Consider the following 24,312-nt stretch of genomic DNA (forward strand, 5'->3'; position numbering starts at 1 on the left):
GTTCTTTCTCAAGGGAGTGTAGATATATTTTTAAAAAATGATGATATGAATTTGAAACCTTGTTGATTTGGTTTATATGGCCAAAATTTCCAAAGATAAATATTTCGATATTAATGTATAAATTTGTACTCAGTAATATCATCAATTTCGCACAACAATTACAGCTTAATGGCATCATCCAATTTCATTTTTTCGTAAGCAACTGTGAAAAATTAGTTCAAGAACTTTTGTAATAATTAACCCATTTGAATTATAACATAAAATTTACACACATATACAAGATTTTTTGGAAAAAAGACATGAGATTTTAAGTTCTAAATTTAATTATAAATATGAACCGTTTTTTTAAAAAAATAATTCTTTGATGGTGATCACTGAACAACCATGTTGTTAAAAATTATGGACTTAGGTTTAACTCCACCTCAAAAGATAGCTCAAGGAAAAATTGTCCAAGTCCATATATACAACTCTCAAGAACTTAAATAATTTGATATAGGATATCTAATACACCCCATTATGCCAAAAAAAAAAAATTATGTGGAGCGTGAAATTTACAATATTTTTAGCGGGTGAGCCATAAGGGAAGTCCAACACATATAAGTGAGACTGAGCTTTGATGTCATGTTAAGATTATAGACTTGAACCTAACTCTACTCAAATTCTTGCTCAAGAAGAGAATTTATTCAAGTCCATATATATATATATATATATATATATATATATATATCTAAAAAACTTAATGCATATGATAAATGACATCTAAACGCCCTCTCACGTCAAAAAATGAACACATGCATGGAGCACGAAGTTTAGAAAATATTTAGCGAGTGGCCCATAAGAGAAGTCCAGTACCTAAAGGTGAATCAAACTTTGATATCATGTTAATATTATATACTTGAAATTAACTCTACTTCAAATTTTTGCTCAAGGGGACGATTATCCAAGTCCATATAAAAAAAACAAAGAAAGATAAGTTTAACTTTCAAGCTTAATATTTGTATTAAATATCACTCAACCAGACGAGTATCGATTAATTTTTAGCACAATCATATCGAGGAATCAACAGTATATTTTTTAAAATTAATTTATAGCTTGAAGATCCGCATAATATGTTTGGATCCATCCTTTGAAGATCTCAATTTCAGTTTTTCGTTGCATCACGAGCCATTCTGGATCTGTCTTCATCCCAAAAACAAGGTCCAAACAATGAGAACCTGCAAATAATGAATAAAAATCTCCAAGAATTAGTTTCCGGAGAACAAGAAAATATTCGACCATTAATTAAAACCCGTTCATATATAGGGTTTGTCAATCAACAAGGAAATAACTCTTGACAAAGATTGAATTATATAATTAGATAGAAGCATAACATTTGGTTGTAGATACCGAAAGGGATTTTGTTTTTTTTTTTTTGTTTTTAGTTGGGAGTAAGAATTGTTACAATTGGGTCTCGAATCCGAGACTTCATCCCAAATTTGAGACATTGATGATATGTCTTATCGCACCCCAGTGAGGTCGTGGTGAAACATGGAATTCCCTCTAGCATTCCTATGTAACATTATTTTTGCTTTAGGTGTATTATAATGTGTGTAATATCTGTTTTATCTCGTCACATGAGTCACATAGGAGAATATCAGTATCAAATAAACAATATTCAATAAGTTTAATAACTTCTATGATTAAAATCTAAAATAAATTAACTTACTGGATTAGTACAATTTTCTCTAAAATATAATTATTTCGAGCAAAGTGGAGAGGCGACTTTTTCAATCTGAGACCAGGAATTTTTCTTTCTTTGATGATGATCAACCCTATGGTCGTCACTCTCAACTTTATAAACAAATACAAAGGAAATATATTTACGCTTGAAAATCAAGATTTATATTAATTAAATATCAGTCGATGAAATAGGGAATTATTGTTTACAAAGATATTGGAATTGGAAGCTTACCATTGGTTGTAGACAGTGCAACAATACTTTGAGATATGTCCTCCAGCACCCTTTAAACATATCAATATACCAAAAATAAAAATAAAAAATTGTTGAACAAAAATAAAATTAATTTCATTAAATACAAAATATGTCTACGTATATGAAAATAATTTTGGGAAATGTTATTTATATTCCAAATTTTATTATTCACACTCCATCTTATGTTTTAAAGACAAAAACTTGTGTGAAACAGTCTTACGGGTCGTATTTTGTGAGACAGATCTCTTATTTTGAGTCATCCATGAAAAATTATTATTTTTTATGCTAAGACTATTACTTTTTATTGTAAATATCGGTAGGGTTGACTCATCTCATAGATAAAGATTCGTGAGACTGTCTCACAAGAGACCTACTCTATTTTAAATTAATTAGATGAATAAATACCATCTATTGCATTTATTCATGATAGTTGGAAATTAACCTTTTTTTTAGAAATATAATAATTTCTTTCTGTGTCATCCATATAATCCCACAACATGATTTATTTTTGTAATTTATTTTCATACAATTTAGATACAAGTAAATAATTTTTTATGGTCATAAGATATATATGTTATTTTCATTTTAAATATAGATAACTTATATATAATGAGAAAAATGAATTTAAAATTTCTCTTTAAAATATACGATTAACTTATATATGTATTTTTAAATTTGAAAGACTAAAACATGATCATATAAATTCTAAATATGAATATTTAGTATAATTTAAATATTATTTATATTTTAATATATCAATTTTCATTTTTTTCCATATAATATGACTGTTACAAATTATTTTTTTTTTGTTTTACCTAAAATAATATATATGGGCAGTATAACAATCATACGTATTGCATAAAAATAAAAATGATTAAGCATGTTTAAAAATATTAATAATATTAAAATGTTATGTGTACACACACACACACACACACACACACACACATATATATATATATATATATATATATATATTGCATAAAAATAAAAATGATTAAGCATGTTTAAAAATATTAATAATATTAAAATGTTATGTGTGTGTGTGTGTGTGTATATATATATGTTAATGAACATACCCTCCACTGCTATATGGGTCTTTTAACCCATTGGAAAAAATAATATTGCTCCCAAACCTTTGAAGAACCAGTTTGATATCCTGCATAATTAACAGATATTTTATTTAATAAAAAAAGAAAGTTGGTGCTCCTTAATTATTTTATTTTGATATAAAGTTTTCATTAAAATAATGTAATAATTAAAAGAAATTAATAATTACATGGCCTCCGTAATAAGTTGTAACCCAATGAGGTCGTGGTGGAACACCATATTCTCCCTTGCAGTCCTCCATGTATTGCGTTAAATTGAAGGGTGATGGTGGAAACATCGACGTATCTTTGTCAATGCCGATCGGTATCACCATTTCACTACAAGTCTACAAATATTAAAATTGACAAATTTTATCCAAAGTCTTCATAAATTAAGTAATTAATATCCAAAGAACTTTCTAGATTAAATTATTAACGAGATATATCAAACAAAACGGCTTTAATTATAAAATTTTATAATGCGACGAATATAAGATTAATATCCTCACTTGCCAAAGCCATCCCATTCTAGTTTGATCCGGGGGGTTAGAGGTATCGTAACATGGCTGATTCCCTTTATAAGAAACGACACCGGCAAAGATCCGGCCAAGAATATCAGTCCCCTCCGGAGCATCATCAATCCCGCCGCAAATCTGTGAGACTGGATTACTTACTGGATCATTATATTGAGCAGCCGATGCATACATGAGTTGCAAGAAATTTTGTAGCTCATCATAATTGCTCAATTGCCTGAAATTGAATGGTAATTATAATAAGAAGAAAAAAAACCAAACAAAACAAAACAAAACAAAACAGTTCCCAGATAATTATGGTTTACATTAATTTGGCCTACAGACCGATAAACTTTAAATTCTACTTTAATTTCTGATTGATGAATAAAAAATGTGATATTAGTCCTTGGATTATGAAATTATCGCTGGAATGCATAATTTCTTTTGCTTTAATCTGTGAAATAATTAAGAAATATATAGAAAAAATAATGATAAAAAAAAGTATTACGAGCAAGTCTTGAATTTTTGGCTAAGAATGGAGAGGCCTTTGGGTGTGGAGGCGAGACTCTCAATTTCAGACCATGATTCTCGAATAGTTTGGAAACACGTTTCACTAACCTCCTGCACATTAAAAAAGCAAAAAATAAAAATAAAAATAAAAAATAAAAAATAAAAATATCTAAGTACTTAAAAAAAAAACCTTTTTCCTTAAAAAAATTATATTAAGTCGTTAAAAATGTGTCTGAAATTAATATATAACCAACCTTGAAATCGTTGGTGACAATGGAATAGTATCCGTTTTGTGGAGTGATGTCATCAAAATAAAGAATTGACGCTGATGACGCTAATGCGCCCATGGCTATGTGTGGATACTTGAGCCGAAACCATGAGGCCAGCACTGAAAATACGTACATTAAGATTATTAAAAAGAGACTTTAACCAACGCATGCAATTTCACTTAAATGAACAGATAAAAATTGTATAGATTCGAGTGAGTGAAATGAAATTTATCGGTCATATATGCATTATATATGTGCCATGCATTAATTATACTGTCGTGTATAAATGATTAAATTAGAAATTAATTAATATTGATGATAAGCTTACTTCCTCCGTAGGATCCTCCAACAACAATGATCGGAGAATTTTGTGCAGAGAAATTTTGTTTTACATGCAACAGGACCTCTGCATAATCGGCTATGGCTTGAGCAGAACTAAAATACCCTCGTAGGGTCTCATTTTTCAAGGCTTCTTCAAATGTTCCAAAAGGAATTGAATTTCCATAAAAACGATGCTGCACCATATCGTAACAAGAATACGTAAGTAAATTAAACTATTTGGGTTCTTCAAAAAAAAAAAAGAAGAAGAAGAAGAGAAATTAAATGTATTAATCACTTCAATGTAAACGGCAAGAGCCTTGAAATCTGGGGCGACATCATTGATGAAACCAATAGCCATCAAGTCAATATCGAGGGATTCTTCTGCTCCAAAATATGCAAAAATTGGAGAGCTCGAATTTGAGCCGCCCCAATGTTTGAGATCGATGACATATCTTTGTTTGAAAGTTGCGTAACTCCCGGGTCCGTAGTTGAAGTGATCAAGGGTTTGATCATAATAATATGTTTCGTAATCTTCTAAAATATTTGCGGATTCAGAGAAACTCTTATCCGTCTTTCTCAGGTTTAATGCTACTTTATCACGATCATAGGGACTGAGTCCTGGGATTTTGAATGAAAACGACGATGCAGATTTCAAACAAAATGTAAGAAGAAGAAGAAGAAAAAGATACAAGTGGAGGAGCATGAAATTAGTGGGAGTGTTGAGTTTTGATTGCATGTTTCTAAGAGATGAATATGGATTGTTTGATGCGCAATATATGAAGCAATTTATATATGACAAAAACTTGTGTGAGACGGTCTCGGGTAGTATTTTGTGTGACGAGTCTCTTATTTGGGTCATCCATTAAAAAGTAATACTTTTTATGCTAAGAATATTACTTTTTATGATGAATATCGGTGAGGTTGATACAGATAAAAATTCCTGAGACCGTCTCACAATAGACCTTACTCTTTATAGATATTATAAGCGTCTAAATATTGAAGTTTTTTTCATATATATATATATATATATATATATATATATATATATATATATTAAAAATTATTTAAGGGCTTCCATAAAAGGGAAATAAAAAAAGATTAATGCATTTTTAAGAAATACACAAACGAAGAGATAGAATCCTCACAAGAAAGTGATTGATATTGCCTCACCCGCTAGATTTTGGTGCTTGTTTTAATCTTAGAATTTTAGTGGAATACTTTTCAACTAGTGTTGGAACTGTTCTAATAGTGCACGCGTACGTGAATATTTATTCAGTTTAAATCCTATGGTTTGTCTTTTGACTGACCTAATATTTTTTTTAAAAATTGTATAACAAGTTTTGTAAACTTTTAGCATTATACATCTTTAATATTTATAAGTTCATTGTATTTGACTGTTTGAGTTTGACTACCATATATACATGCATGGCTTGTGATGCACACTGGATGGGAATATATTCATGACTGCTGTGAGACGATTTCACGATTTTTATCTGTGAGATAGGTCAACCTTACCGATATTCACAATAAAAAGTAATACTTTAACATAAAAAATAATATTTTTTCATGGATGACCCAAATAAGAGATCCGTCTCACAAAATACGACCCGTGAGATCGTCTCACACAAGTTTTTGTCTAATATTTTATAATTTCTAGTTCATAAAATTCTGAAAATTGCCAATATGTTGATAGCTTATGTGGTTACAAGTTGGAATAAAATCTCACGTTCGAGATTCAATTATAACAAAAAAAACTCAGCCAACTCAATTGAAGCTATGTGGTGCAACACATCTGGGACAAAAAATAAGTGCAGTATATCTTGATAGTATAAGATTCCGATGGCTAATCATTAAGGCCAGTGATACAGACCTCTCTCCAATATCTACCAAGTTTGAGATGATGCTTATAATTAAAGTCAAAATTTTGTAATTTAATTCGTTAAGATATGCCTATTTTTGTCTGTAAGTATTCCCATAGTATTTGAATACTTGTTCAACTGATTATCTCATTGATGTCAAAAAATTTTTATTTTAAATTTAAACGATCAATTAAATATGTTATATTAAAATATATGTGAGTGTTAATCCAAATACAACACAAACCAAACTTTTTTTTTATTAGCTGCTGATCATATACTTTAACAGGGTTTTTCTGACAATTTATGATAAATTATTTTGCATCGTGATAAAAATTTATGTAAGATATATTAAATTTTTTAAAAATACTGGAGAAACAAAAATTAGATATCAAAAATTATTAAGTGAAGCTGAACACAAAATCATAAAATTTCACTCATTAACATTTCTGAACACAACATGAAAAAAAATTTAAATACATCAAAAATACAATAACGATTTCGTTATGTTCGCTCAGAATAAAAAAAAGATTCCACAGAATTACATCAACCTACACTTTCCAGGGTTGAAACCAAACCAACCAGACAACCTTTGGTAAGATGACTAATACATACAAAAGATAACACTCTTCCTTGCCTGGGCAAATCGTGGTTGTATAATATCTCACACACAAACATACAAAAATAGAATTCAACCTGCAGCAGTAGTACATAAGATGCAACGCATCAGGGCATCATCTTCATCTTCTTCATCATCAGCATCATCATCATTTTCGTACTTATAAAATGATAACTCATCCTGGGTAGGGGCTGGAGCAGGTTTCTTTTTGCTGCCACTAAGTGAATTGATGGAATCCATAAGACACGTCTCATGATACGCATGACAGCAGTAGAAAACATATATGGACACATTATGTATCGAAAATGGATCAAAACACATGCAACATCTAGTGCCTCCTCTGACTTTTGGCTTCACCTCCATGCTTTTGATGCTTGGAGATCGCTCAGCCAACTGAAAGGACTGCTTTTTATCTGTTATAGTGTGCGACTCATCTTCTTCGTTACTCAAGTATATAGCACGTCTCGCTTCCTTATAGTACTTGATCAACAAATTAACACAATCGGCCTACAAGATTTAAATAATGATGATAATAAAACAGTTCACTTAAGAGGGCATGCAAAGAACTCTTGGGCAAGGATACCTTTAGGATAGCATTGCAGCCATGTCTGAGAGAAGTTTCTGTTCTATAGTCCGTGATGATTTTAACTAGACGGTCACGCAGCCTGAAATGTCTTGATTTAGAATAGATGAGCTTCACATGTAAAAAAAATTCTGAAAGGAAACAAGGGGGAGCCTTTGATGGTTTATAATCAGGATCTTCTGCTACCCAAAAAAAGGGAAGAATTTGGGTAAATGTGTGGACTGATGAGTGACACGAGAAGGAGAAGACTTCACCAGATTTCAGTATACAAAAATTCTGACGACACGGACTGAGTAAACTGGTCCTATTGGCGGTAACAAAATTCTCACAACACATAGCAAGGGAATAAAAATCACACTCTTGTAGCACCAACTGAAATTAAGCTAAATGTACCTGTTTTTGTATAAAATTTGACCCCAGTGACAATTCTTCCGTGTAAAAAAGCCAAAAGAAGATGTTTGATGAATCCAGAGCTTCACCAAATATGCATATTAACTACAAGAATAAAACCAAAACCATGGAATGTTCTTACCGGGGTATCTCCAAACCATTCGGAACCCTATTTACAATATACAAGGGATCAAGATTACCAACAGTATGCTCCAAAAGTACCCCTACCTGCCAGTTGGGCAAAAGAATGAATAAAACCAATCAAAAGGGAATTTCTAGAATAAAGTAAATGCAGTCTACCATTTGATCGGAGCAGTCAGTTGACAACTTACCATCTCTGGTTTGTTTAAACATTGCTTAATAAGTTCTTCCCAGAGTTCATCATCATTCTGCATACTCACAAATTCTATTGCCTGCAAATAATCAAGAGACATATACATCTTATCACAACAACGTTTCAAAACTAATCAATGGATAATGGAGCATTAAGATGGGCACCTCTTCTACATCCCCCAACTTATTTATAATTATAGCTAAGGCTTGCTTCGCGTTTCCCATTCTTCCAAGGATAAAGACTTGCTCTTTCAACAGATCTCTTTTAACACAAATTTCATATGCCTGTGATTGGTTTTCATCAAGGATGTATAGCCACGAGATAATAGAATATTACACACAAATAACACACCCATGAAGAAAACCTTTTCCAGTGTATAATGCTGACTGTTTCGGAGAAAGGGAAGCAACATTTTTGGATCGTAGTCAGCATAGAGCTCAACCTGTTGAAAATGGTCCAAATAAGGAAGAAATGTGTGAACTACATGTAGTGTGCAAAATATATATCCATCAAATACATATTGAACAGCTTTTCCTATTGGAAGATTTCCTAGAAAAAAGACTCCTTAATCTTGTACCCAATTTATTCCCTGATGATAGTGAATTATCCTTATTTGGAAGCAGAAAATAAGTAAATATTTGCCAAAGTTTACCAAAAGAAATTAACTAAGATTTTGCTAAATTTCCCGTTCGTGTAACTTATCACATCTTTTAATGGGCTAGGGCTCTTGGTTGGGCTGCTAGAAGCTTGGACCACCGTGTATCTGTTTTTGTCCGTTGCAGAAGGTGGTCCGCAAATCCCAAACTTGGTATTCATTGCCAATAAGCTAATTGATTTAAAAGATGCGCGAGGTGAGGTGAGGAAACAGTCAAGAAAGGACTGACAGCAGTGGTGTTACTAACACTTATGAATCATGTTGAAGTGCCAGGAGGATGTAAAATCATACAACAGATGGTGATGAGTACAAGGGTATGGTGGTGAATGGTGGCAGAAGGGGGATGGGGGTGGGCGATGATATATGTTCTGACTGTATACAGATGAAACTTGTGATGGTTCCAGACAACGAAAATTCAACTTCTTTTTCGGTTTCGCCATCTAATCGACAGTGCAGCAGTTGCAAGAGATAGTCATCTTTCTGGCGTGGACTAGTGAAAATACTCTTAAATATTTTGTTGTGATGTGATATGTGTCGGCATATTCACCCACAATGTTGTAAATGACGGGGTGGTCAGTGACCACCTACCGTCTCAGCCACATATGCACCGCCCATATTAACCCACAGTGTTGTAAATGTCAGGAGACGGCAGCGGGGAGGTCAGTGACCGCCTCCCGCCTACGCGGCTGAATTTTTTTAACAATTTTTTATAGGTAATAATATATAATCATGCAATGCAGTTAAAAATAATAATAATTTTTATGTAATTAAATAATGTTTATATATAAAAAAGTTTCATACAATATAATATAATCTACACATAGTACAAATAAATATATAAATGCAAAAAATCAAAATAATTAAGGTGGTGGCTGATGACGGCGGCGGGAGGCGATATGAGACAAGTGGTAGCTAATAGTAGAGAACAGTTGAAATCAAAAGTAAATACAAAAGAGGCTTCTTTTGACTGATTTTTAAAATTATTTGACTTTGACAGTTGACTAAAATTTTAATGGCAGTGTCGGCCGCCTACTTGCCCACCGCGCCAATCAGATAGACTCGGGCCACTTATAGAGAGCGTCTTAGACGATGGCGGGACGGTCGAGGACTGCCTACCGCCATTTAGAGTACCGTTCACCCATAAAAAAATGTTTAAGATTGCCCAGTTAAGCAGGTCAAAGTTATAGTTAACAAATATTAAGAAAGTATAAGATAACTAGATAAGCAGTGGAAGAGTACTAATACAGTTCTTGTAATACAGTTCTTGCTGCAGAGGATGACAAGGTAACACAATAGCATTTCTGTTTGTCATAAAGAATCATGGGAAGAAGCACTTCGCTGCAAATACTTAAGTATCAAATCTGAAGGATCACGCCTAAATTAGTGACAAACAATTTGCAATGAGGAAAATTAACAAAAAAGGAAGAAGTACCAAAGGGAGTCATTTGTTTCTGAAAAAACGAGTGCAGAACATTATCAACAATAACTAGATGGGAAAAACATTGTTAACCAAAGAATCACATTGGATTATACCTTTTTCTTTTCACATCAGATTCAATTCAAAATGTTTCATTTCTATTTTGGGTTCATTCAAATTTCACTACTCAGAGAGATTATAAATATGGCTTTAAATGAAAACTGTTCATTGCTAGCTTACTTGACATATTGGGATTAATGGTGTTTAGCATATTTCTGATTATCCTTGGCCAAGAAAATAAAGATAAGTAAAGTGATAAAAACATTGCTGACGTGTGTAGATCATTGAAAAGATAAAGTACTAAAATAAGGGATGTTCAATCTCCACAAACCTGCATGTCATGTAACTCCATTCCAGCATGTGGATTCGACATATACAGGGAATGCAGATATAGATGCAAAAAGTATCGATAATCACATTTATTCTTCGCAGCCATAAGTTGTGAAACAACATCAGTTGGGCTTATGAGATCTCTCTGCTGAATAAACAATGGAACTGCACGTTTGCAATCTATCATCATAAGTTGTGCAACCTGAAATGCCGTGTGAAGGAAACAAATAAGTCGTAGAACTGTCAACTGTTAAAAAAAGATTATAAATATGATATTACAAATTTGTCTTGAAAATATTGATCTAACATGGTAACACAGAAGTGATCTACATCTAGTTCTCCAATTATATTTCTTACAGCATGACATGAAGTGGTGTAATACGCATAGCCGTATGTTTGACTTCGACAGTGAAGCAAAACTACAGAAATAAGTTTTGTAAAGTATTTTTGGAAAAGAACTGTGGAACAAAGGAATTTAAAGAAATGGAACCTGAGTTCAGGATCCCATAAAGGCAATAACGTGATAAAATCTAGCACGGAGTAACCACATGTTATTATGATAATGACTCACTCTACCAATATTGCGCTAAAAGTACCTTTTCCCGAATGCCATCATGCAAATCATGTTTCTCAATAAAATCAAATACACCTGGCTTCATAAGCTGAAACACATAGAAACTAATGTTAAATAAAGAACGAACAAGTGAATTTGAAGGAATAATAACTCCAATACCATACTCCACGATGGCACATCACAACCATTTGAAAAGGGTTCTAAATGTAGTAACTGACCATTATTTAATCATTATGCAAATCACTTACATCGGCATACAGACTGAAGCCTTTCTCAGTATTGCCCATCAATTACATAAATCTCAGCCAGAGCCTGACATGAAAGTAAGCATCATATAAGATGCATAAAGAAACATGTGTCAAACAGAATTTCCTGAAACTAACTTCTTTGAGTTCACCAGTCATAGAAGACGTATTCAGCTGAGGTTCAATAGCTGAGATAATGGGCAAAGCAGAATATATTACAGGTGGCCAACTTTTAACAGTTGATAGGAGATCCTTGTGAAATGAAGTATTTGTCGCCAAAGCAACAAGAGCAACCTAGTTCATAAGAGAGATTCAGCCCCAGTTACCGATTTAATATGATCACAAGTTATTGACAACACAGAAATATGGGACGTGACCTGCATTAAACAGTTGCAATACACACCTCATAAGCAGTATCACGTAGCCTTGGATTTTCCGTCGGAATGTAGGGAACCAGCACAGGAAGTTGACGGAGATGAGCAAAATGGAAAACCCACCTGAATCAAGTACCACACCACCAGTTAATGAAACAAACTGAGAAATTGTTCCTCAACTAGATATCTGTATGCATATGAATGTATTTACTATCTTACCTTTCCCATGCAGAAGCTGATCCGCGCAATAATTTTGGACATAATGAAGCCGCTTCGGCATATTTGCGTTCCACAATCAGATGGTCAAGATATCCTGATCCCACCTGTATGGATTTGACAAATTAGAGTGTATACTCTGTAACGTGCATCCTTAGAGTGCTCTGCCACATCACCACAATGTTGTGGCTAGTTATAATTATTTAAAATCTATAAGTACCTTGCTGTGCAAAATTCATTTAGAAATTAATATTTACCACTCTATATTTGCGAGAGCTCTACAACTTGAACAAAAGATAAAACATTTCCATTCTGCATAAAACAACTTCTTGCCATAGTCAGCATATGCGGATCAACCCCATGCTTCACTGCAGATTTTTATTCTAGTTATTCTGAATATTGAAATTATTGCCATACTTTTCCATCCATGGCATAGAGCTCCATGGCAGAAGGCGTCAGAGAAGTCATACATTATATAATATTTTATTACAAGTAATATAAGGGAAAACATTGGATATGGAAAGTGCCAAAAAAAGAGAGAGAGAGAGAGAGAAAGAAGAAGCCATGGCAATCACATAATGACTAATTTGCATTTTCAAACCTATAAATAAATTATTTTCAGAACTACGCCCACACAAACCAGAAATACCTGTTTTGGTGTATGCAAATATTATCCATCTTATTCTCACTCATAAAAAGTACTGAAAAATATACACCATAAGTATATCCAACCTTCGTGCATTGCGATATGAAAAGCTGTGATAAAGTGTTACTATGATGTAAACAAAGATCATGATAGATATTCTACAGAACAATGATCGTTTGCAAATTCTTTAAAAGTAAAATTGCAGTCTGTTCGTTAACCATTGAAAAGTAACATTAGGAGATCCCTTGGTAAATTTATTCACACACATCATAGTTCACAATTGTATGGTTAAAATAACATATCGAATTCGCTACCAAGAATTTATAAGAACCTATGGTGAAAATCTTAAAATTAGCAGCCCAACCTCAGTGCACTTGAAAGGAAAGGAAAAAATCTAAAAGTACGGTGGTTTCTATTACCTAAGGTTAGCATGTGTCAGATGGAAGTAAAAGTCGCGACAGATGACAATAGGTAGCATCACTAGCTAAAATAACTGACCAATCTTGGATGACAAGCAACAACAGATGCAATTCAAAAACCTAGCACGTCCAAATTTGAACAAACTACCTCATCAAGAAGCTCACTCCGTCCCTGACCAGCTTCAACGGCTTCCAAGGCTTTATCATGCCATCCATGTTGAACCAGCCATGCTATGTGATCTTCTGCATCCCTATCAGCCAAAAAGCAATTAAGGATTTATAGTTCAGAATCTTTGACTAACTTCAAATAAAATGTGAACATGGTATGATCACTATGATCAAGAGATAATAACTTCTTAATTTTTCCTTTGAACTTATTTAGTAGGATATGGAGAGAGTGATTTTATCTTGAATGCCAGATGCCTAGAAAGTATTATCAGAAAACAAGATAAACATGCCAAAAGCCTCTTGGCTTGATGGCATGGCCTCTCCCATTAAGGGAAATCCCCTCCCCCCCACCCCCCTTTATTAAAAAAAGACTTAAAAAAATAATGATGTAACAACAGCAGCAGCAGTAATATTGATAATAACAAGCCTCAAAATAAAATATTATGACAAGACACAATGTTTTTCTTAATCTCTCTGTAAAAATTAACCACAATCAATCATGCTAATGAATAAGGACCAGAAAGAAACCGACTCCTAACTGGATTGACTTAAGATCATTCCACATATTTAAATCACGTGGAGTTTCATGACATCATACTCCTCCAAGTCGTAACAGCCTACTAAAACCTGGTTCAGCGAAATTGGTGGAAGACACAAACATGATCAGCCAACTAGATAGACCTAACAGCCTCATGGCTTTGCTATTCAAAACACATAAAATGATCAATTTGGAGTTAACATATATACACGAAATGTAGTTCCTTCCAACCAAAAATTTACACACACCACATAAGTCTATAGGTTATCCTTGAATCCATTATTCTCTTTACACATATTTATAATAATATAAGGTGTGATTGTTACAACAAAAAAAGGCAAAACTAAGATGATCGAGCAATATTCATGTATATACTAAATAATAGGCTTTTATAAATAGCATATCAAAGCAAAGCTATGAACATGTTTCCAACACGCCATCTGAATCTAAATAAACAAAGATAACAGGAGTGTATTTGATGGAAGATGAGGAAAAGGTATCACTGACCTAGGTTTAGCAATCACAACATCTTTTGGGGACACGATGTAGTATAAGGGTTCATCTCCAGCAGCCCACTGACCACCAGCATAACTGCTACCTAAATCACAGGTACAATGGCATCTTCATCACAGATATCATTCAACAACTCACAACAAAATGAAGTAGCAAGGAATAACATCATTTGTATATTGAAATGAGATTACATATAAAAGTAAGTAAAACCTGACTACCTGAGAAAGGAGAATGAGCAAGGGAATAATCTTTGGCCTTGTAATGTTCGAAGCCAAGAACAGGTAATGCATCAGTTGCCAGCTCATCATTAGTCCAAGTGACAACTCGCACTTCTGGTCTCTTCGCATTTCCCTATTGTTACAAGATTGACCCATTTAAGCAGTTGGTTCACTCAACTTCATACAGAAACAAAAGGGAGGATCATTCTGTTATCATGCAAAGTTTTTCATAAACAAGCTAACATATGGTTGTGGTAAAGGTGGTCAAGAGCTCATACAAAAACCAACCTCCATCCCTAGAAAGTGGAATATCCACAAGACCAACCATAGGAGACTTATAAACCAAAGGCACTAAGACCATAAAAACAAGCCATTAATACATTCAAATACAACCAACTCTAACAATATGACACCGGCATGGTTTGATAGAATATAGCTCAGTACGAGGAGTATCACACAGTTCTTGTTGCATAAAGCAAGCTGCAATCACGCAATGCTGAAGGAAAACAGCATTACCATTCCACAGAGTAAATACCTGGCGTGAAGGAACACTGCTGCTAAAGTCCTTCTCACCATCTTCTTTCCCAGAGATATATGCCAGAGCTACCAAAGAATTCCCAAAGGGCGCAATTCCTGAAATGAAATAGCTGGTCTGAAAAGATGCCACAATATCCACCTGGTTCATGCTAGACATTGAAAAATGCTTAAATGTCCCCTCAGCGCCGTTATTTTGGTTGGTTCTAATCGACGCAACTTTAACAGATGTTCCCCATCCAATGACCAGCAGAGTATCATCCTAGTGCCAGGATAAAACATGCAATATGAATCACATCAGTATCTAGAATATTGCTAAGTATTTATTTCACATGGTATTCAAACCTGCCAGACTAAATGAGGCAGCAGAAGCTCAGGGCGTGGGCTCCCTCGAGGTCTTTCGATGAATGTTACACGCTGATCATTAGAAGCATCATAAACTTTTACACCAGCATCATTAGCCCAAGCAATGAGACTAGTTTTCCATTTCACCGCATGAATTGGGCCTTCACCAGAGTGCAGAATCTGGGAGAAAGATAATAATTCAACTGAGCGGCCATAGTTTCAGAAAGTTTAATAAAATTTAACGAGTGAATAAAGCATGCCAGGAACCTAGATAAACCTGGTCTTTATAGCCTATCCATTTCTTCATGTTGAGGTATAAGTTACCAGCTAAACCTCCAGTAACAAATCTTCTTGATGATTTTCTTGAATATTCTGGGTCTAAAGCAATGGCTTTCATAGGGCGATGGTACTCGAACTTCATTCTCTCCTCGGTGAAAAGACTATTTATTACAACAGAACCATCGTCAGAGCAGCTTCCAATGTATTCACCTTCGATGTCAAAGCAAAGATCATTTACAGCAGATGTATGAGGATTAAATTCTTTAACCTGGAGGGAAAAAGAATTATGTTATTCATGTGATCGTCAATCAAATGAGTTACATCAGATAACACAACCAAGTTATATCACCAACTACCAAGGATTCTTGCTTGAGAGACTCCGATGCACTCTACATGATAGAACAAGGTCATAGGGCATGCTTTAAATATGCTGAAAATAAATCTACGCTGTTAAGCTATGAGATTCTACATACTTAAGAAGCTTATTAAAACGGAAAAAATTAAACTTTTACAAGCAATTTATGCATTATCTATCAATTATGTACTTGAACTTTCAATTAAATATTTCTGAATATTTCTAAATTGGCACAATAACTACTATCAATCATCGAGCCAAACGCAGGAAAGAAACCAACTTAAAAGTTAGGTTCACATATTCCTTAATCATTCTGAAACTAAAAACTCCCAACATAAAAAATACAGTGGACCCAATCAGCAAACACCACAAAAACAAACAACAAAATACAAGAACCAGACTCACTTGATTTCCGAGAAAATCAAGAATGTGAACGGAGCCACCATGAGTACCCAGCGCGATCATTCGTTCAGCAACGGCAATACACGAAGCGGCGTCGCTTTGTAGGAGAGCTGGCACGCTGCCACCCATCCGCTGGTACTTGAGGCGAGGCTCATCTTCCTCTTCCTCCTCCTCAGCTTCCGAATTTTCTTCATCCGAATCTTCTTCTCTTTCATCGTCGCCTTCCATTCCGTTCTCAGACGGCTTCGGTGACATTCTGGTTAAGCTTGATGCAAAGATTGCTATTTGAATCAAAGTTGTTATACTCCAAGGATCTAACTTGGTGGATCGATCCAATATGGCAAGTAACTACATAGTGGGTTTTCGTGTTCATACATCAAGCACTATGATATGATAATTAAAAAAAAACAGAGGAGAGAAAAACAAACCCAATCTAACTTTTTGAAATGGAGATGTGCAGCTAAACACAATTGTGAACGAAACTCACAATCACAATATCTTTCTTTACTAATAAGACTAAATGTAACTAAACTTTGATCCATGTAAATAAACTAAAACCTAACTTGTCTTTTATGTAAGAAATTACATACGAATCATTACGATATCTTCCAATTCATTATTTTACACTAATATAACAAAAAATACAAATAAGCATCAACACCCCAATCAAAATCTTGTGAAAATACAATTGCCACACAAAAGTACAAAATTCAATGAACAGTGCGCGAAAAAATTCTCAGAAATAGAAGAATCATAATACCCTGACCAATGCTAAAATTATTAGAAGCAAGAAACATTTCAGAAAGATAGGCTATCTTATTCACAATGGCTTGACGTACTCAATATATACAAAGTGCATCCGTAACCTTTATAGAAATAACAAAATAAAGAGCAAAACTGAAGGAGAAGAATAACAATTCACGGAGTGCACAGATTCCAAAAAATTTAACCAAAAACTCTTACCTCTGAAACTATTGATTTGAGAGAAGATTTTTAAGAACGGAGAAAAGAAAGAACCTGATGTGTCCGAGTGATTAGGGAAAATCCTGAAAAAACGTGAGAGAATGCATTCATATATATTTAATCGCATAAATTTGATCATTTATTCGTAATTGATTGAATGATCATAATTTATTTATTCTGGGTTGGGTAAATAAAAACACTAACATAAACAAAATCGGAACGTCGAGTTGATTTTTGTTAGTTAATCATTTATCAAATTTTATAAATATTAAAAACAGAGTAATATCATTGTATATACGTTGTGGGGACCCGGATATTAATCATGTTTTTAATCATCATTGGAACAATTTAATCAATTATAATAAACATGGTCTAAATTATATATATATATATATATATATATATATATATATTTTTAAACACAGTATTAAATGCGAAACGTAATAGAATACATTCTAAATATACATGTCAGTATTAAAGTACAAGTCTTGTACTATATACAATCATTTAAACTAAGGTTTAACAACTAAATATCAAGTGTCCAAACCCTATCTCAAATCAAAGTCCGTAGTCTGCACTCTAATCACGATCTCTCTCTTCATCTCCTCGACCCCGATCATGTCCCACCTGTTGTCATGCACACATACAAACACGAAAATAGCCGGATAACTCCGGTGAGAAATACATCCCAGTATAAATCAACGAAACATGCAATCATATAAACAATGTAAAAGCATGTATCAGATATCAGTAAGATGTATCAAAATCTGAAACATAATCAATATAAAATCGTCACTCAGACTCGTAATTCCACGTCTATGACTAGACTCAATCCTAGTCTAGGGATCCCGGTTTTCAGACGTTGGTATTCCTATATCGAACATCAGTAATAGAAGAAACTCCAATTCTATCCACTTCGATATAACCAAACATCCGGTGTCTTGCCCTATCCGTCACAGACTTTGGCACTTTCGCCAAATCACTATCCTGTGACAATGTGCAATGTGCCAGTGACGATTCCATCACTATTCGGCACATATGTCACCAGATTTCTCGTCTAATACATGTTTCTATAAATCCATAGAACAAGCATATCAAATCAAATAAATGTAAATAATAATAATAAGTATGTGATTTAGGGAAACTCAAGTATATCCTACTCGAGTCGTTCTCCCGGTACCACATTGACTTATACATTTCTCTTCTCGGTCTGACGAAGTCGAAGTCTCGAAGTCAAATCTGTCCATATCAAATCTGAAATGACAATATCGAATAGACTATGTCAATGTACAACTCAATTCAAGACTTGTTCTGATCAATACTCAAATCAAGACATAATCTGATCAATGTCAACGATACAACAATATCAATATACCCAGCAATACAGTATCAATCAGATATCAATCCCAACATCTCATAATTGGTGACAACACAATTCTAATATCAACTCGGTCTAATCACAATCAATTCAACTCTGAAAATTCATAATAATTTCATACGATATCTGTTCTTCGATCCGGTTTCGATTATACAATGTCTGATATCGCAAGAACAACATATATGGATCATATCTGATTCTGGGAGTATCATAATTTCAAATCATATCAAAACTTAGTAAAACTTACGTCCAGTTGTAGCCTGCGTAGATAGAAACTCAGTACTGCAGTCAGATTCAAAATCTAACGGGCGGATTTCTCGCAACTTGAATTTTTGTATTAAGAATTAAAGCTTTCCCCTGACCTTCGTTTTTCTTTTTGTTCTAAGGAAATGAAGCAATTACATATATATATCATCTTGCATGTGATAGCAACGCGTCACGTTCTTCTTCAATTTTGATTGGCGCTCGGGCGGTCATGAATTTCCGCCCGGGCGCGACGTGCTCGGCCCTCTCATTTTAAACAAGGGCGCTCGGGCGGATAAAACTTCCGCTTATCCGCCCGAGCGCGAGATGTTCGGGTTTCTGGCCTTATTCATTGGCGCTCGGGCGAAACAAAAACTTACGCCCGGGCGCAGCACCTTCGATCCAAACTTGTATAATTCCATATGCTTTGCCCAAATCTGATCTCGGAATGGCCCGGCTATAATCACATTAATTCATAATCAATAAACTCAGATTAACAGAATCAAAATCTCGGGCATTACATTTTTCGCCACCTAAGATCCGATTTCGTCCCCGAAATCACAGGCAATCAAATCATATCTCAACGTAGATACCAAAGGAGTTATATACAGAAGCCAACAGAAAACTCACCTCGATAAAACAATTCTGGAATCTCTGTCTCATCTCGGATTCTGTCTTCCAAATAGTTTCTTCGATATTCTAACCACTCGATTGCACTTTCAACAGCAGAATAGTCTTCATTCTGAATTATCTTTTCTTTTACTGATTCTGATTTCACTCTGGAATAATAATTCAAGAAATATAATATCATAATATAACTCGAAGTAACTCTGATAAAATCAATCTCAAAATACTGGCTATACAACATCCGTATATACCAATCAACAGCTCATAACAAATCAACATCAACAGCTGTTATCAAATCTGTTTAATTCCAGTTAATTCAATATTCAATCTTCTACCTCAAATATCACCGGTCATCTTCTGTCGTTGGCATATTTAGTGTGTCTATTCTGAGTTGTTTTCATTTCTTCTAAATCAGCTTCACTTTTCAGTCACATCTCTAATCATATCAGGTCCAGCCTCAGGAACCTTAGAGATATTATTCTAATAAAGAAGGGAATCTGCACTTCTTGTCGTATAATCCTTTACGATATTATTTCAGTACTTGTTTAATAACAGTCGTTGTACGATAATTCTCACAATGACAACGAACCTTGTCAGCTAGTGTTAAAATCAAGCACTACAGCTCTAATTATATCTCTTAATATCTGGATAATCCACTCTGACTGTCCGTCAATCGGTGAATGATATGTAGTACTCAGATATAATCTCGTACCCAACTCTTGCTGTACACTTTGCCAAACGTGCAAAGTCAACCAAAATCACGGTCTGATATAATCAACTCTCGATACTCTGTGTAATCTGATCACTTTTCTGATAGAAATCTCAGTAATATAATCATATATGTACGTCTTTATATACGAGCTAGCACTCGAAGACTAGGTCAGTCTGTCACTCCTAACTCAATCAATGCTCAATCCCGAGATGAATGCGGTAGCTTCATCACGATATCCCTGGAAATGTAATCCTATTTCCATTCAGGAATCGATAAGCTATATAACCAATCTCCTGGTTTCTTTCTTTCTGTATTCATTTGTCAGCAATTCATACATTTCAATACAAACTCAACCATATATAATCTCATCTGTTTCAATTAAAACTATCTTTTCGATCATCAGAATAAATATTGCATTAATTATTGTGCACTTCAAACAATACATGTCGTTTCAGATCTGAAATATTCGGCACACAAACGATTATTAACATATAACACACTGTCACAAACCTGTTATTCTGATCGATGCCCTGCTCTGATGTCGATATCTAGTTCTGAACATTCTGATCAACTTTCTGAACTGTTTTAATTCTCAAAATCAGCTCTGGTTCAGACTGTATAATATAAATTCTCCACTGTTTACTACCTGTTTCAAACACGAATTCATATCTGTTTCAAACACGGATTCAGAACAACAGCAATATTCAATCAGATTCAAAACATTACTCACCGATACTGATCTACTAAACTCATAAAACTGTAATTTCTGACAATACTATCGGACTCAGCCAACTGATCATGACTTCAACTTGTGCTAAGATCAACCGATATACTATCTTCGGATATAACATATTCCGAATACAATCTGTCTCGGCCAAAATTTACATTTCAACAGTTTCTATATACAATGTTTCAATTCTCAGAATATGCAATACAATTTTCAAATGTTCGATCTGATCAGTCATATACTTCAAATATCTTATGATATCATAGATAAAATAACCCCATAGATACAACAAGCATAGAATCATCAGAATACTTCTGAACACAGGTTCATCAACCCACAAACATAACTGGAGCATCCCAAATATAAACACTCAATCAAATGTAACTCTCGGCTAGAAATCTTCTAACTAGTCTTTCAAATCTTTCAATTCAATCAGTACTATCTGTCCAGCATTTCAGAAATAAGAACTGTACCTGATACGCAATCAATGCTGAAATCTATTTTTCTAACTGGAAGCAATTCTGAAATCTCATCTGAGAAAATATCAGCAATTTCATATATCACTGGCAAATCAGCCAATGATAGGCCTCGATTTCAGTAAATCAACTGAATGCACATGGAATCCCTTTGTTTCTTTCGATAATCATCAAATCATGAACATCACACATATTCAAGGAATCCTAATCTAAAATCCTTACCGTAAAATTTCCGTTCACCAATCATATCTATCTAAATCTTTCAATCTTCTGGAAAAATCACGGTAACTTTATACTTGGTTAACATATCAGTACCGATAATGTAATCACAATCAGATAACCCAAGTACTATATATCATCTAACTCAATCTCATATCTGTCATATTGCAGCATACAAAATCTAACAGATATCACTGATACAAAACCTCTCCCAAACAGAAAAGAGATCAATACTACAGCATATAATAACTTAATACTAAAGCATATATCAATGCAATTCATTTAAAATTAATCGTATGGAATGCATTAGTATCTATCAATACATATGCAAATTAACCATACAGTAAATCAGTACATGCCACTACCTTGTCAGTTGTGTCTTGGCCTTGGTTGTGATTGAGGAGTCGTCGGTGGTTAGAAAAAGTGAACAACCGGTGATTGTCTATCAGGCGGTGCCACTGGTCCAGATGGTTCTGCTCTCTGAGATCGTCGGGAAGCTCTCAGTGGACATACTCTAGCAAAATGTCCTGGCTGATGACAGATGTTGCAACTACCAAATACTCCTCGGCATTGCTCTGCGGAATGTCTTCCTCCACAAGTTCTGCAATAAACTCCTGTATAACTCGGGCTAAAACTACTGGAGCTCGACGAACCACTCCCTAACTTCTTAAACTGTTTCTTGTAAGCTTTCAGGAAATCTTTCTTTCCCCCACTACTACTGCCCCTATCAAATCTAGACGGTGATTGCAAGAATTAAGCTGAAGGTTGTTGTTTCTGGGGTGAGCAACATACGACATTCCTCGTTGTTTATCAAACTTGCCTCAGCTCTCTTTGCCCTGTTCAAGGCGTCAGCAAAATAATGGGGTCGTTCCACATTTACCAATGCAGATATTTCAGGATTCAATCGACTGATGAACTGATCAACTTACAGCTTTATCATTCTCAGCCACCTGAGGAGCAAAACGTAGTAAAGTAGAGAATTTTGCTACATATTCTTCAATATTCATCTGGCCTTGTGTCAAGTTGGCAAACTCTGTACTCTTATCTTGTCAGTACGATACTGGGAGAAATCTTTTATGAAACTCAGCTTTAAAGATTTTCCATGTAATCACGGTACCATGCTGTTCTAATGCTTCTTTGGTTGCGATCCACCAACTCTTTGCGACTTCATATAACTGGTGCCCAATCAATCTAACTCGACGTTCATCTGAGTAATCAAGTGAATCAAACAGCATTTCAATATCATTCATCCAACTCTCACAATCATCAGACGTCTCAGTACCCCTCAGAATCGGCGGTTGAAATGACTGAAACCTCTTCAACATTGTTTCCATCGGAGTTTCTGACACATCCATCTGATAAACCGAAGTACCACCTGATTCTAGAATTCTTCGAGGAGGTATATCTGATTACCAAAAGAATTAGTAACCAAATACAACAAACATGTTTCAGTCCTCCTCTGATCATCTTACTGCTGATCAAGAATCGGTTCTGATTCATTCTCAATAATACACATTACCATATCAAAATCAGATAAAGCAGGTAGACATGTATTAAAGCAGTAAATCATGATAGCAGTCAAAAGCAAGGAAAGAAAACTCAATCTACCCCGCTCACTAGCTTTTATCTTAGTCTAAAGGATCTATCGCTCTGATACCACCTGTCGTGGAGACCCGGACACTAATCATGTTTTTAATCATCATTGGGACAATTTAATCAATTATAATAAATAGGGTCTAAATTATATATATATATATATATATATATATATATATATATATATATATATTTAAATACAGTATTAAATGCGGAACGTAATGGAATACATTCTAAATATACATGTCAGTATTAAAGTACAAGTCTTGTACTATATACAATCATTTAAACTAAGGTTTAACAACTAAATATCAAGTGTCCAAACCCTATCTCAAATCAAAGTCCGTAGTCTCCACTTTAATCACGATCTCTCTCTTCATCTCCTCGACCCCGATCCTGTCCCACCTGTTGTCATGCACACATACAAACACGACAATAGCCGGATAACTCCGGTGAGAAATACATCCCAGTATAAATCAACGAAACATGCAATCATATAAACAATGTAAAAGCATGTATCAGATATCAGTAATACGTATCAAAATCTGAAACATAATCAATATAAAATCGTCACTCAGACTCGTAATTCCACGTCTATGACTAGACTCAATCCTAGTCTAGGGATCCCG

General features: G+C 34.3%; 2 protein-coding genes across 2 annotated transcripts; both read right to left on the reverse strand.

Annotated features, from left to right (window-relative positions):
* Positions 1-1,079: 1,079 nt before the first annotated feature.
* On the reverse strand, positions 1,080-5,428 carry LOC142548571 (uncharacterized). Its single transcript, XM_075656964.1, has 9 exons — positions 4,968-5,428; positions 4,680-4,866; positions 4,337-4,470; positions 4,081-4,193; positions 3,570-3,810; positions 3,252-3,407; positions 3,052-3,131; positions 1,952-2,001; positions 1,080-1,214 (listed from the first exon to the last, which is right to left on the reverse strand). The coding sequence occupies exons 1-9, from the start codon at positions 5,406-5,408 to the stop codon at positions 1,081-1,083; spliced, it is 1,536 nt and encodes a 511-aa protein (XP_075513079.1). The 5' UTR covers positions 5,409-5,428; the 3' UTR covers position 1,080.
* Positions 5,429-7,094: 1,666 nt separating this feature from the next.
* On the reverse strand, positions 7,095-17,811 carry LOC142548579 (vacuolar protein sorting-associated protein 41 homolog). The gene is given in 21 exon segments (XM_075656974.1): positions 7,095-7,654; positions 7,731-7,812; positions 8,263-8,348; positions 8,453-8,533; positions 8,619-8,738; positions 8,819-8,896; positions 10,918-11,118; positions 11,513-11,578; positions 11,739-11,765; positions 11,767-11,802; positions 11,874-12,029; positions 12,139-12,232; positions 12,329-12,432; positions 13,539-13,641; positions 14,604-14,694; positions 14,828-14,960; positions 15,363-15,623; positions 15,707-15,886; positions 15,984-16,253; positions 16,746-17,090; positions 17,760-17,811. Coding segments are annotated over 20 exon segments (2,856 nt in total). The 5' UTR covers positions 16,998-17,090; positions 17,760-17,811; the 3' UTR covers positions 7,095-7,219.
* Positions 17,812-24,312: the final 6,501 nt, after the last annotated feature.

The sequence above is a fragment of the Primulina tabacum genome, chromosome 1 (assembly GCF_025594145.1).
Source record: "Primulina tabacum isolate GXHZ01 chromosome 1, ASM2559414v2, whole genome shotgun sequence".
Classification (NCBI taxonomy): Eukaryota; Viridiplantae; Streptophyta; class Magnoliopsida; order Lamiales; family Gesneriaceae; genus Primulina; species Primulina tabacum.